Genomic DNA, 16,072 nt, shown 5'->3' with positions numbered 1-16,072 from the left:
GACTCAAAAGTATCTCATTAAAAGTTATAAGTCGCATTTATTTGAAAAAATAAATTAATTTATAATATATTCATGCGCTCTCTTGTTTTATGAACTGAACGTCGATTATAACCTTACATCTGTCATATTTATTTGTCATAGCTTAACATTTCATGGATTATAAAGTTTTGTAACTGCGAATATTAGTTGCAGAAATAACTAATAAATTTGTATTAACTTACGTATATAAAATAGTTCTCATCGTTTGATTGGATCTAAATTTAGAGTTTTCTAATTATCGATATTAAACACAATGTGAATACATCGACAAGATTAAAATGTTGACAAAATGACAAGATTAATATTAAATTTTATACTTTCACGCATCATTTAATGAGCGGTATTCACTATTTGTTAGTGCGAAGAATACCGCTTGATATACATTGCACTACGAAATAGTGAATAATCACTATTTCAATTTCAGAGAATGAAAAGCTGTGCCCTGTAGAGGATCTTCGAGGACATGAATAAAATAATAATAAATAAATAAACATAGTATTATTATTTTTATTATTATTATTACTATCTAATTCGTAAAAGGTCTGTTTTTGATCTACAGGCGATCAAAAACCGACTAAAAATTATGCAACGTTTTGGTCTATTTTTGACCTTGATGCGATCAAAACCAGTTAAATGATTGTGACAAAAAAAGTCTGATTTTGGTCTTGAAACAATAGAAAATAATTTTATTATAACATTAAAAATTATCTAAAATTGATAATTTTGAGCCTGAATTGAGAATAGTACAGGCAAAAACAGATAAAATTCTTACACAGTAAAAAAATTTTCGTAAAATTTAACATAAAATTTTGTGTAGATGTTTTTTTTTACATAAAATTTATGTTAATTCTACACAAACGGTTTGTATTGATCAATCCATCCATTTTTTAACACACTCAAGTGTTAATTCAAAGTAAAACTACACTTTTTTAATGTTACTGGCCAACCAACACAAAATTTATGTTAAAGAATTCTTCATATATAGTCACGTATGCCACACAAGATAGACATGTAAATGTGATAGCCTCAACGTCATTTTAATTTGGTGGATTTTGATTTGTGTCATTACGTAAAATACTTAAATGCAACTAATAAATATACAATTGTAGTGTATAGCAATTAAAAACTAAGTAAATAAAGGGTAATTTATATTAAAACGTCCGATAACAGAATTGTAACCTTAAAATTCATCCCTCGCGGTTTTTGAAATACCGTAAATTTTCGGTATTAATGCGTTTACTGTAAATTTACCGTTATAATTCTGAAATAATACGGTATTTCTGTGGTCATTTTGGCCAGTTTTTTTACTATAGTTATGCAGCATTTCTACCGTACTTTTGCTGCAAAGTTCAGAAATAATACTATAAAATTACTGTAAAACTCTAGAACTTTTACCGTAAAAAATCTATGTATTAACTATAATATAACTATAATTTTAAAGTAATAAAATCGTATTTCTACGGTAAAAATACCAAAAATATATTATAATTTTGCCGCATTTATACTGATATAATTAAAGATATAATGCTTTCTACCGTAAGATGGACGGCTGTGTTTATTACTCGGTGAGTCTTATTAGGTGACTGAGTAATTAGATATGGATAGTGTCTCTGATAGCTCAACTGGTAGAGCCTTCGGCGCGTAACTAAATGATCTGAGTTCGAATCCCGGTCTAGACTAAAAAAAATTATTAATAATAATAACAATCGAGAAATTAGTTTATCAACCTCTTAAAAATAATTCACGATAATTTATAATATTATAAAAAAAAATTTCAAGCTATTGAATAATAGTAGTAAAGCAGCATATTTTTGGTATTTTGCCGGTAATAGAAAGTAGGGATCTTCTTTTCCGGTTTTTTGCTGCAATAATGCCGCAGATATACAGTAAATATGCAGTATATTTACGGTTTAAATGCTGTAAATATACCGTAACTTTTCTATTGTATTGCCATAAATATTCTGAATTTATTTCGTAATTTTTTCATAATAATTCGACAAAAAAACTGGCTAAAATAACTGAAGTATTACGGTAAAAATACAGCATTTATATCGTATAAATACCGAATCTTTACGGCATTTCCAAAACCATGAGGGATTACAAGGTTAATGTCCTTTCTAGTGTGAATCTAGAAGACAGAATAAATTTTAAATTATGAGGAAATAAATGAAATAAGAATAATTATAAATTTTATGATTATGAATCTAGCAGACATGTTGATTTTTTTTGACAAATTATTTACAAGTTAAAAAATACTTAAAAAAAATTACACGAATAATTCTTCAAATTTTCTACAAGTGAAATTTTTTTTTTTTAATTTTTTTGTAATAATTTTTTCATTAAAAAAAATGGTAAAAATTTTCAGATGTCGGCTAACTTAATTTTCATTTATTTTTTTGAATTAGACAAAAAAATAAATAATTGAAATTAATAAATTATTAGAAAATAAACTTACAGTTTTTTTTAATTTTCTACATGTGCATTTTTCCTTTAATTTATTATTTTCAATTGCTCATGTATTTTTTTTAATCACAAAATATATATATATTTAAATTATTAGTAAAACTCACATATTTGACAGCTGATCTGAGTAACACAAAGAAAAAGTTACAATCAACACTTTATTTGTGTTATGGATAACATTTAAGTGTGTAGAAATCCGAGAATCAGCCAATGAAAGTTTTAACATATTTTTGTCTTACTTTTAACACAGAATTATGTTGATTTCATCAATACAAACAGCATGTGTAGAATTAACATAAATTTTGTGTAAAAAAATCATCTACACAAAATTTTATGTTAAATTTTACGAAAATTTTTTTACTGTGTATATAAAATAGATACACATAATAAAATTAAATTGAATGAAAAATATTAAAAATTTTTATTAATCATAAAACAGACTAAATTTTTTGACCCGGGGTATTATTATTAAATTTTTTTTTATATTTTACAATAATCCAAGTTTCTTGTGTATAGTTTTTTATTCGTTAAAGTTGGGAGGTTAATATTGAAAAAAATAATTAAAGTCTCGACTAAAGTTTGTCCGCCATAAGAGCCCGTGTATAAGGAGATAAAAACTGTGATTTTTGAAATTTAATATCTAAGTAATTAAACGGTGAATCTTTTTAAAATTTTGGGATTAGATAAATGACGTATTTATTTATACGTATACTTAATTTCAAAGCTCAAAATTGGAAATTATTTTTCACATTAGATTCGCTCGAACCTCCTTAAGAGAATAAGAAAAATTTTGTGTCCAGGATAGTCATATGATAAAATCGGTTTTTTTTTAATAGTGAAATTTAGTGTCATTGAAAAGGTCTTGACCTGAATTTGTGCATTTTCAAGGTTTCATATCATTCTCAGCGATAGTCAATTTATTATGATAAATATTTAGGCTGCATTCGAAAATGCTCTAGCTCTAGACACATAATTAAGAAATGACCTAGTATCTTGTGAACTATTGACATTTTTAAGGATATAAGCTCATCCCGATGTTACACTCATCGAGACCTTTCATTTAAGTACCTACATCAATTTTTCGTATATTTATATATATATCATATATATTTATATATAAAAAATATATAAAAATGCATGTGGGTACTCAAATGAAAGCTCTTGATGAGTGTAACATCGGGATGAGCTTATATCTTTAAAAACGTCAATAGTTAAGAAAGTACAGTGCAATTTAACAAAAGTCATTATTTAATGAAGCAAACTTTTATTTATTTATAGTTCACAAGTCACGACAGTCACATAGTGACTGCAAGATTGCTAGCTGACAGTATTATTATTATTCTTGCAACTATTTTCCTGAAATAGCTTCAGCAAAAAATTTTTCAATTGAATTCAATTCGGCGTGTCCAGTTTTAAAATTATACGTCAATTTAGAAAGAGACTAAAACTTTTATCAGATAACCTGAGGATTTATTTTTAAGTTCCGGACTATTTAGACGGATTAATATTGTTAAAAGTAGTCAACAATAAGATTTATAAATCTTTAACATTGAATCGGCGTGTTGAATATTCGAAGATGTGTCAAGTGTTCCAAGTGGAAGAATATAACTATTGAATGGTACTTAATTACTCGATCTACCGGTCTAAGCAGGAAAACTTTGGACTACCTCTCGCCACCTATCGACTGAAGCGGACACTATTTACTCTTGATAAAAGATTAAATAAAATCTCGAATACTCTTCGAATTACTGTTACTATCAGTTTGCTTAAAATAAAATCTTTTCTTCAGTAATAAATCCTTTAAACAATAAATTTATTTTTTTATTTCTGGTTTAATTTTTATTAAATTATTTTTCTTGTTTCTAATTAAACAGTTTCTTGATTTAAAATGAAACTCCAATGAATTGCAATGTTTTCGTAAAATTATAAAAGCTGTTGTTAATTACTCAATTTCGATTCTAAGAAACTTAATTTCCCTAAAATGAATCCTAACCATTAGTAGAAAAGCATGATACCGAAAGATTGCTACATAAAATTCTCATAACTCTCATAATAAAAACTAGCCAACTAATTTAACAATCCAACGAAAGATATTTGAATGATAAATAAGCGGGCAGCAAGGTGGTACCTTGCTCATCCGTTCCCCCTCCTGCAAAACAACGGTGCTTAAGCCACAAAATTATTAAAGTTTCCAGACTAATTGTCAAAGTTTTCCCAGCGATATACAAAATTGCTTCGGAACCACCGGACTTCTGAGTATTCTACCACGACAGCTTTTCGCTGGTAGTAGCTTCGCTACCATTTCCCACCGAATCTTTTTCATTTATGCATTTATTATTATTATTATTATTATTATTATTATTATTGTTATCGCTATAAATTATCAAGAATATAATTTTTTATTAAGGATAAATTTAATTAATTTACTAGGCAAATTCCGAGGTTGCAGAAGCTTAGACGAAGACAATGTACTCAAGATCTGACGATCCTAGTTAGTTAATCTAACGTTTGAATTCCCGTAATATTGTTGTGCCAGAGTACAGGAGCCACAGGATTGGGTCAAAGGTCCATGGGGGTATTATACACCCTGCTTCTCTAAGGACTATATAGAACCTCTGTTCTACAGATACTGAGATACTGAGATTAACTATTCGCTTGCCTCTCATACTTGATCCCACTATAAGCTGGTTGGTAACCCTTTTTAACGATTAAATCTACTTACTTACATATTCTTCAGGTATTTTAGTAGTGAAGTATTGTAATTTAAAAAATATTTCATCCGTTAAAAATAACCAAGAAAATAGTACGATTAAAGCTAGTTAAATTGTTATCAAATCCAGCAAGTTAGGTCATTAACAATCAAAAAATTTAAAATAAAAATAAACTTTTAGTTGTTTGTTTTTACTAAAAATAATTGTCAAAAAAAATTTTAGAAAATCCAAAAGTGCACGACTCATAATGCTCATTTAATTATGAAATATTAAAAAAAAAAAAAAAAAAAAAAAAAACATAAGTCGTTCAAAATTAGTTGCCAAAAAAACGGCTGTACTAGGAAGGTACTGCACAAGCGTCCCTGGTGGTATAAATGTACATAATATCTACAGATATAGATATATCACCATCCATGTTAATTTTACATGGATATATATAGATATACAGCCTTGTAGTTTTCGTTTTTTATTAATTGTAACTAAACGACGCTGAATTAATTAGCCATTCGCATTCAGTGACCTGCAATTGTCGAATAGAATTTAAAAAAAAAAATTTTACTCAAATAATTGATTTTTTCACAAGTTACAGTGTTTCCGGAGTTTCATACATGACGGACAGGAAAATTTTTTGACCTATTTTAATGTTTTTTTCTGTTTCTATTACACTAAATCAATTTTTAGAGTGTATAGAATTAAGCTCCATTAAATTATCTCGACAATAGTATGCAAAATATCTTGATTCCGCGAACTAACAAGGCTATAATACTAAAAATAGTTGCCAAAATGAAGCGAAAAAAATTTTTCGATCGTAAAGCACTCTCTGATGCTTCGCATCATGAGTCGTGCAATTGACTTTTCAATCGACATCATTTATAAAAGAAAAATACTTTTTTTTTATGCACGTACTGATAGAAAGATTTAGTACGGAGTAATAAACTGATTTAGTAACAAAATTTTTAGTCATTTATTTGGGAGAAAAAAATATTTTTTACCCATCAATATTATTTTAGTTACAGTTTAATAAATCATTGTTTTATTCTAAATAAATTTTTGTTTCCACCAAAAAATATTTAGTAGTAGGTACTAAATGTTTCTTTGGTAAGTATTGTCGGTAGATAGCTATGCTTTAATTCTAATGTGATACATAATCTATTCACTGAATCAGATTATTTTATTCAGCTCGATTTTGGAGGATTTATCTTCCCTTTTAAAACAGACATACTCCCAAATGGCTTATGTCAGTGGGGTTTAGTTCAAATTTTTCAATTTGTCTATTATTGATACGTTAAAAACTTGTTTAATTTTTAATTTTATAAATGTCTCAAATAAAAAATTATAATTTAATGAGATTCTTTTCCTTATAATACCTTATATTCTTACTTAAAATTATTTATTTTAATTATTTTGATTTATTTTGAGTAAAAAAGTTAGGTTATATGCTAAAATTAGTTAAAAAATTAATTTCTTTAATACCAATAAACGATTTATTGAGTAGTAATAAATAATTTGTTAAATACTACTAAATATTTATTTAGTGGAAATGAATGGGCTTTAATGAATGATTTAGTAACTATTACAAAATATTTGGTAATGAAAGCCCGGGAAAAAAGGTTTAGATCTACTCTGATCAAATTTGATCTGAGCAGATCAGATTTGATCTAAATTTAGATCTAAGTAGATATGGACAGATCTAATTTGATCTGCTTAGATCAAACGAGATCAAGTTTGATCAAAATGAAATTGAAACATAGATATGAATAGATCTGTTCTGATCAAACTAGATCCACTCTGATCAAATTAGATCAATCCAGATCAAGTTTGATCAAAATGAAATTAAAAAGTAGATATGAATAGAGATCTGTTCTGATCAAACTAGATCCGATCAGATCAAATTAGACCAATTCAGATCAAGTTTGATTAAAATTAAATTGAAAATTAGATATAAATAGATCTGACTTGATCTATGCAGATCTAATTTAACCTGATTATTACGCGGAAAAAAAAGTTTAGATATGATCAGATCAAGTTAGATCAAATCAAATCAAGCTTGATGAATATATGTAATCATAAAGGTGATATAGATAGATCTAATTAGATCTGCTCTGATCAGAGCAGATCTACTTAGGTACGACTTTTTATACTTTATATTCTAATAAATCAACAGACTCGATAGAGTTTGGCGCCAAGTTCCGTTCTCAAGCCAGACTACCGAGTGTGTATATACCGTAAGCAGAACGGTTTTTTGAGGTTACAAATTTTTTTTCAAATTTATTTTGATTTTTTTTTATATGATATTTTATAATAGTAGTTCATGCTTTTTATTACGCGTATTACTTGATTATTATCAATTATCTTTATAATTTCTATTTAAAATTATTAAAAATAATCAGCACAAACTATAGCGACCCAGATTTTTAGATTTTAACTTTTTTCTTATGTAAAAAGCGGACGGCCAGAGACTAAATAATATAAGGATGCATGCTAATCTTATAATAGATGGGAAACTACAGTGAAAAAAAGATATTTGACAGCTTGCAATTACACACGCCAGGCGGCGCAAGAATAACTTTTACATGAACTATAGCTTAAAGGGGATAGTTTGCCACCGGAAATGTATTAAATTAAAATTGTCAATTTTTATTATAATTACAAAAAATACTGAAATCCGAATAAAAACAGTTTCACTGTAAAAAAATCACGCCAAGTCCACGTTCATAAGACTATTAAGAAAAAAAAATTTTATTTCTTTACAAAAAGATATGAAATAAAAAATTAAAAAATCCAAGTAACCGATATAGTTGTATATGATTTTCGGAAATTAAAAAAAATTTTGCTGTAAATTTAAAAATTAAAAGAAACAATTTTGGAACGTACTTGGTGTGCATCATTGTGTATTTCAATTTTTTTTAAAAGTCCTAGTAGATAGATTTTAGGAATTTCATAAATAGTGAAATTTTTCGTAACCAAGCACACTAAATACGTTCCAAAATTGTTTCTTTTAATTTTTAATTTTACAGCAAAATTTTTTTTAATTTCCGAAAATCATATACAACCATATCGGTTACTTGGATTTTTTAATTTTTTATTTCATATCTTTTTGTAAAGAAATAAAATTTTTTTTTCTTAATAGTCTTATAAACGTGGACTTGGCGTGATTTTTTTACAGTGAAACTGTTTTTGTTCGGATAGCTCTTACAAATGCACTAACTTTGATCACGTTTTTTTATTTAATACAAATTATAACCGGATGTTATTGTTTCAATAGAAACTTTGAGTATTCTTCTTTACAATCACGTGCATGAAATGAAACCTGGTGATAAGTAATTTGTTTATTTGTAATTAATCATCAAAATTGTTGAAGATCAAGAATTTTCAATTTTCAAAAATTTATAACTCAGAAACTATTAACTTACGGCAAATTTTATAAGAGTAATTTTCATCTTAAAATTGCCTAAAATATTGAAAAAAAAAATCTGATCCAAAAAAAAAATTATTTCTCAAATAATTGTTTAAACAAATGGCTATAAACAATAGATGGCCCGGGATTTCGCAAAAATGACTGTGATATTCGGTTTCAGCGGGTTAAAATACATAAAGTCAGCATATTTTGTACACCGACCTCAAAATTTTACGAAAAGATAATACAGTACCTACACTATTATCTGAAGAGTAACTCAGTCAGGTACTTCTAGTAGCTGAATGGTACACTCTGGGACTGACATGCATGAGGATCCAGGTTCGAATCCCCAACATCGCAAATTGTTTTTCAACGATAGCTCGACTTTAAATCACGGAAAATTGATATAAAATACATAATTTATAATTTGTAAGTAAAAATAATATAAATTTTACTATTATTTTTATTTTATAAACTTTTTTATAAATTGATTCTGTTTCAATCGAACCAGATCTGAACAGATCTGGCCAAAATGCAGATCTGCTCAGATCTAATGAATTTGATCTGATTTGATCAGAGCAGATCTAAACTTTTTTTCCCGGGAGCTTTGTTACTGAATCATTTAGTAACTATTACTAAATCGTATTAAATAGAACTAAATCCTTCTACAAGTGCAATTACTGTCAATATTATAAAAAATTTCTTTCCATAAAAAGTTCTCTTAATAATTTTATTCTAATAAAAAATATTTGTTTTTAATTAATTAATTTTTTTTTAGTACATATTTTATAGAGGATTATCTTCTTTTTACTTTATACAGATTAGTTTTCAACTTTTTTTTTTTTTTTCATTAACTCTGTATTAAATTTTTTATTTGACATTACCTTATTTTCCTAAAAAGACTTTGTCCTCCGACAATCTAATAGATTACATAAAATTAATAAAAATAAATATAAAATAATACTCACACATATGATAGAGAACTAGCGCGTCTTTGTTTTGGGGAACATAATCTTGAAATGCACGATTTGTCGGTGCGAATACGGTAACATGTCGATACATCAATGTATTGTTTGCCACTTGATTGTCCTCTAGCAGATGGTAGAACTGTAACAATAAAAATTTTTATTTTAAATTAAATATAATGATAAAAAGTGCGTGATAAAGATAGAGGAAATACAAAGTGATATTATGATTGTATGTTAAATAATCATAAATAAAAAAAATAAAATAAAATGAAATAAAACGATCGAAGGGTTAATGAAGCACGAAAAGCAGAAAAGGAAATAGCGTTGAATTGCAAGATAAAATAAAAAAATGGCAAGAGGGAAAATTAACAGGAATGAGGTGTGTTTTTTTTTTATTTTACTATTTTTGTTTGAGGGATGAGTGCGAGTTTCAACAATGAGTTAAGGTGAGGAATGAATGGGAAAGCAGTAATTTGTAAAACGTAACAACAATGACAGCCACAAGGTTCTACGTTATACCAGCACAGATGAATGCGGAATATTAATTGTTTACTTTGTTTTATTTTTATTTTTTGGCTTAAGTATTATTTTTGTTTTTTTATTTGACGAGGCAAATTCTAAAGATCTAGCTCTAGCATCCTTTATTTTAATTCCAGTATTGTGTCATGAATTATTTCAGTCAAGAAAATATAAATTTTAATTTAAGCAAAATGAAAATTTTTTGAAAGAAATTATTAATGGATCTTTAATAACGCGTGACAAATGCCGAAAGGGTGGATAACATTTATTTTTGCGAACAAATTACAAACTTAGTAGTCTAGTTTGTCGGCAAAAAAAAATAGGCGATTTTTGGGAATTTCTTGTGAGCTTTCTATGAAAGATATGCTTATAAAAGTTGTTAGAGATGATAAATAAAATCTTCAATTACAAAAATGAACTTTTTTTTTAGTTTTTTGCACAAAATTCGTACTCAAACGGAATGCCACACAGAAAAAAAAGTAAGCCATTCGGCTCCGCCCGAGATGGAAGGTAGATTTCAATTTTTTGTAATTATAAATAATTATAAAAAAAATTTGTCGAATAATTATTACTTAAACTTTTATTAATGAAAGTATAGTTTCTTTTAATTATTTTCAAATCGAACCATCGTATGTTTTCATATTTTTCGTTATTTTTGTGTGTCAACTTTAAAGTGAAAGTTTTAAAATTGAGCTATCGTTTTTCAATTTAAAGTTGTTCAGAAGTAAAATTACAAAAATCACAATTATTATAATTTTTGTAATTTTAATAATTTTTTTGTGGTGAATAACTTCGATAAAATAACTAATAATTGTCAAAAAGTTAACGTTGTATACGTCAAATTAGAAGTAATTTTGTAAGCTTTTACATGAATTTATCAAAAATCAGCTATCTTGTTGCTATTAAAAGTTATACATAAATAAAGTCACCGGAAACGTAATTTTTACTATTTTGATTATTTTGAAGAGCTACTATTTCTAAACTAAACGAAGGATTTCACTCATTTTAATGCTCATGCAAGCTAATTGTGTAAAGAATTTGCATACTAAATTTCATTAGGATCTGTTGAGAATTCTCAACAGAATAACATTCATAAGTCGGTTGCACTACACATTGCCTGAAAATGGTTCAATAGAACTCTTAACTTTGATAAAATAACTAAAAATGGTCAAAATGTCAATGTTATATACGTCAAATTAAAGGTAATTTCATGAGCTTTCACATGAATTTGTCACAAATTAGGTATCTCCTTTCAATCAAAAGTTATACATCAATGAAGTCACCGAAAACGTGATTTTCACTATTTTGATAATTTTAAAGAGCTGCCATTTCTAAACTTATTGATGGATTTCACTCATCTTCGAACTCATCCAAGGTTATTATCTATAGAATATGTGTAACAAATTTCATCTAGATCTGTCAAGAACTGTAGACACAATCGCGGCAACATCCTGCGTTATATTACATATATATATATATATATATATATATATATATATATATATATATATATACATACATATATAAATTTTTTAACTAACGTTATATTTGAGCTTTACTCGACTAGTTAAGAGATATTACGACAAAATTCCGAGTAAATTCCAACATGAGGACCAATGCAGAAGATTGATTTCTATGAAATCTACCTAAAAAACGCCATTCGGCCACACCCGAAATGGAAGGTAGATTTTACTGAATGAAATTCTTGATAGAATGACGTATATAAGTCGGTTGTACTACACATTGCCTAAAAATGGTTCAATTACACTCTTAAATTTGAAAAAATAACTAAAAATGGTCAAAATGTCAATGTTATAAACGTCAAATTGAAGGCAATTTCATGAGCTTTCACATGAATTTATCAAAACTTAGCAATCTCTTTTCATACATCAATGAAGTCACCAAAAACATGATTTTTACTATTTTGATAATTTTAAGGAGCTACCATTTCTAAACTTATTGACGAATCTCGCTCATTTTAAGGCTCATGCAAGCTAATTGTTTAAGGAATCTATATACTAAATTTCGTTAGGATCTGTTAAGAATTCTCGATAGAATAACATTCATAAGTCGGTTGTACTATACATTGCCTGAAAATGGTTCAATAGAACTCTTAACTTTGATAAAATAACTAAAAATGGTCAGAATGTCAATGTCATATACGTCAAATTAAAGGTAATTTTATGAGCAATCTCATGAATTTTTCAAAAATCAGCTATCTCTTTTCAATCAAAAGTTGTACATCAATGAAGTGACCAAAAACGTGATTTTCACTATTTTGAAAATTTTAAATGGCCGCCATTTCTAAACTAATTGATCGATTTTGCTCATCTTCGAACTCGTTCAAGGTCACTACCCAAAGAATATGTGTACCGAGTTTCATCTAAGTCCGTTGAGAATTGTAGACGCTATCGTGTCTACAAGCCGCGTTATATTACATATATATATATATATATATATATATATATATATATATATATATATATATATATATATATATATATACACAAATATATAAACTTTTGAACCAATGCTAATTTTGAGCTTTACTCGACTACTTAAGAGATAAAATGACAAAATTCCGTGTGAATTGCGACACAAGGACCAATGCAATAGATAGATTTCTACGAAATCTACCTAAAAGATTCACTTGAGCCAAGAAAATATTTTTCTTTTTAATTATTTTTTTGACAAGAAATTTCACTTATTCCAACAAAATTAATTCTCTTGCTTTAAGAAATACGTATCTTGATTCAAGAAAATTTATTTAAGTCAAGAAAATCTTTTTGTTTTGAGAAAATTCAGCCTCTTGCTCCAAAAAATTTAGATCTTGATAGAAGTTAATTTTCTTGTTTTGAGAAAATTTCTCTCTTGCTCCAAAAAATTAAATATAAAGATAGAAATAAATTTTCATTAATATTTTTATTGATTAACATGTCAAATGGGAAGATCAAATAATATTTCATCATTTTTTTTTCATTCAACATGTATAATTGCACGGTAAAATAATATAAAATGGGTATCAAATATTCTAGAGAAAAATTTTCTCAAGGTGAGAAAATTTTTTTCTCAGCTGAAGTAGGTGGCACTGCTTCCCTAAAGTATCTGAAAATCTTGATCAAATATAAAAATTTATTGTATCAAGTATTTATGATAATTTGAATTAAGAAAAAATGACTTCCACCAAGAATAGAATTTAAGGTAGTTTGGGCTCCAAATGACTTCAACTTGACCCCATATTTTTTTTATATTTATTCGAAAGATTATGATTTAATACATCTATAGAAAAAAAAAATTAGATTTTTTTACCACACCGTTTAAGAGATATAATTAATTAAAGTTTTTCAAAAATACACGGTCTCTTATGAGTGTCCTTGTTCATTAACTCTGGAAATAGAGGATTTATAGAAAATCGGCCAACTTGACCCAATAAAAACACTTTCCAATAGATAGAACAATATTTCATACATATTCTATCAAAATTTGATAACGATTTACCACATAGTTTTAATTTAATTTTCTAATATCAAAAATTGGTTTCTATCTTTGTTGTTTGTCGGAGACATTACTCCCCCATCTTTATTAGGGAAAAAATGGCGACTTCTCGGTGCGTGGCAAATTTGAAATTGAAATATAATCATAAAGTATTTTTGCATTAAAATAAATTGTTATTAAACATACATTAAAAGTTCACGTAAATTATAGCAAATTTAATATATTGAAGTGATATTTGCAAATTTAAACAATAAATGAACACTGTGAGCAACTATTTTGAGTACCGACTTTACATAACCTATAACAGTTGTTATTGTTTTGTGACAGCCCAGTACTTGTCAGTTGATATTTTAATAGTTATATTTTTATAATTATTTGACCATAATTATGAATTGAATTTAATCAATGAAATTCTGATTAGAAATAATTTTATATTTTATACTATTTTTCGAGTGATCTCTTGCAAATAAGAAAAAAAAAATATCTATTAATTTGACTTCGGAATGCGACGATCAAACTACCTTAAAGAAAAATTTTTACTTCGGCCAACACAACTTCGGTCTTCCTTCAGGCACCCGAAAATTTTCTTGAGCCAAGAATTTTGTTCTCCAGTTAAGAAATTTTTCTCTCTGTGTATACATTCGAAAAATGAAAAAAAAAAATAAAAATATTTTGGCTCAAAATACTAATAACTGCCGTAATACGCCCTTTTGGCATTTGTACGATAATTTGATTGGTCTTTTTTGATTCGCATAATATCGAGTATTGATTATTGAAGGAGTAATTATCGGAGATATTAATTAATAAGCTTGTTGTTATTATATGTAAGTATACATACATGGATATATATATATATATATACATATATATATCTATATATATATAGATATATATATATTGATTCGAGAGGAATGGAAGAACTGAGTGGGGGGTAAATAGATAACAAATATCCACTAATTGACCACAAATGTATCAATTTAATAAAATTAAATATCAATCATCAAAATAATGAAGTACTTAGTATTAATTTATTTGAATGAATTATATAAATAGCGGGAGGGTCATTATTCATTACTACACTGTAAAAAAAAAAACCGGTGTGAGTCCATGCGGTGTACGGTGTTAAAAATTCCGGTGTTAAATTCAACACCGAAATCGGTGTAGCAGTAACACCGTTTACGGTGTAAATATTTTTTTTCAGTGTTAAATCGGTGTTATAAATTTTCCGGTGTTGATAATATGTTAACAAACACAATTTTTACAATTAAACTTTTTATGTTTAATAATTAACAATAAATAATTAAAAAAAGTTAATATTTAATTTAGGAAGTTAAAATAATCTATATTATTAAGAGAATAAGCAAAATTTTGTGCCCAGTGTATTTATATGATAAAATGGGTTTTTATGGTTAAATTTGGTATCGTTGGAAAAGTCTTGACTTGGAATTGTGCTTTTTCATATCATTCTCACCGATAGTCAATTTATTCTGATAAGTATTTAGGCTGCTTTCGAAAATGCTCTATCTCTAGATACATAATTAAGAAATGACCTTGCATCTTGTGAACCATTGACATTTTTAAAGATATAAGCTCACCCCGACTTAACACTCATCGAGACCTTTCATTTGAGTACCCATATCAATTTTTTATATATTTGTATATATTATATATATGTATATATGAAAAATATATCAAAATGCATGTGGGTACTCAAATGAAAGCTCTTGATGAGTGTAACATCGGGATGAGCTTATTTCTTTAACAACGTCAATAGTAAAAAAGTACAGTACAATTTAACATAACTAAGAAACGACCTTGTATCTTGTGAACTATTGATATTTTTAAAGATTTAAGCTCATCCTGACATCACACTCATTGAGACCTTTCGTTTGAGTACCCACATCATTTTTTCATATATTTATATATATTATATATATGTATATATGAAAAATATATCAAAATGCATGTGGGTACTCAAATGAAAGCTCTTGATGAGTGTAACATCGGGATGAGCTTATATCTTTAAAAACGTCAATAGTTAAGAAAGTATAGTGCAATTTAACAAAAGTCATTGTTAAATAACATTCATTAAATCGATTTTTGCGTTATTTTATAAATTGAAAATTCTTAAATAAATGTTACTTGTCCCATTTTGATAAATATTGAATATTAATTGTGTTTTATGGACCATGTAATACTCATACTCCGATACAGTGTAAATTTATTTTACTTTTACACTGGTATTACACCGGTTTAACACCGGATTTTTAACACCGCAAAAGAGCACCGCTACACCGGTGTTGATACACAGGTGTTACATAACGGTGTTAAAATGAGTCCATTTTTAACACCGCTTTTTTTACAGTGTGTATATCGCTGAGACATCAGATAAATTCGAAGATACTGAATTCGAGTCAACATTATTTTAAAAGAAATCGACGGTATGAATTATCGAAACGACTTTTTATTTACTTGGATCT

General features: G+C 27.2%; 1 protein-coding gene across 9 annotated transcripts in view; it reads right to left on the bottom strand.

Annotated features, from left to right (window-relative positions):
* The window catches only part of LOC123264090 (fasciclin-1), a 382,407-nt gene that overhangs the window by 148,615 nt on the left and 217,720 nt on the right, over positions 1–16,072 (bottom strand). For 8 of the 9 annotated variants that reach the window (XM_044727161.1, XM_044727167.1, XM_044727165.1 and 5 more), the window contains exon 2: positions 9,579–9,717. In XM_044727161.1, coding sequence (XP_044583096.1) covers positions 9,579–9,717 — 139 coding nt within the window. Of the gene's footprint in view, positions 1–9,578; positions 9,718–15,975; positions 15,981–16,072 lie in introns of those variants that run through there. The other variant, XM_044727169.1, reaches the window with a different exon arrangement.

Source organism: Cotesia glomerata, linkage group LG4 (genome assembly GCF_020080835.1).
Source record: "Cotesia glomerata isolate CgM1 linkage group LG4, MPM_Cglom_v2.3, whole genome shotgun sequence".
Classification (NCBI taxonomy): domain Eukaryota; kingdom Metazoa; phylum Arthropoda; class Insecta; order Hymenoptera; family Braconidae; genus Cotesia; species Cotesia glomerata.
Note: the sequence above shows the minus strand (reverse complement) of the source record. Positions and strands in the feature narration are given on the sequence as shown.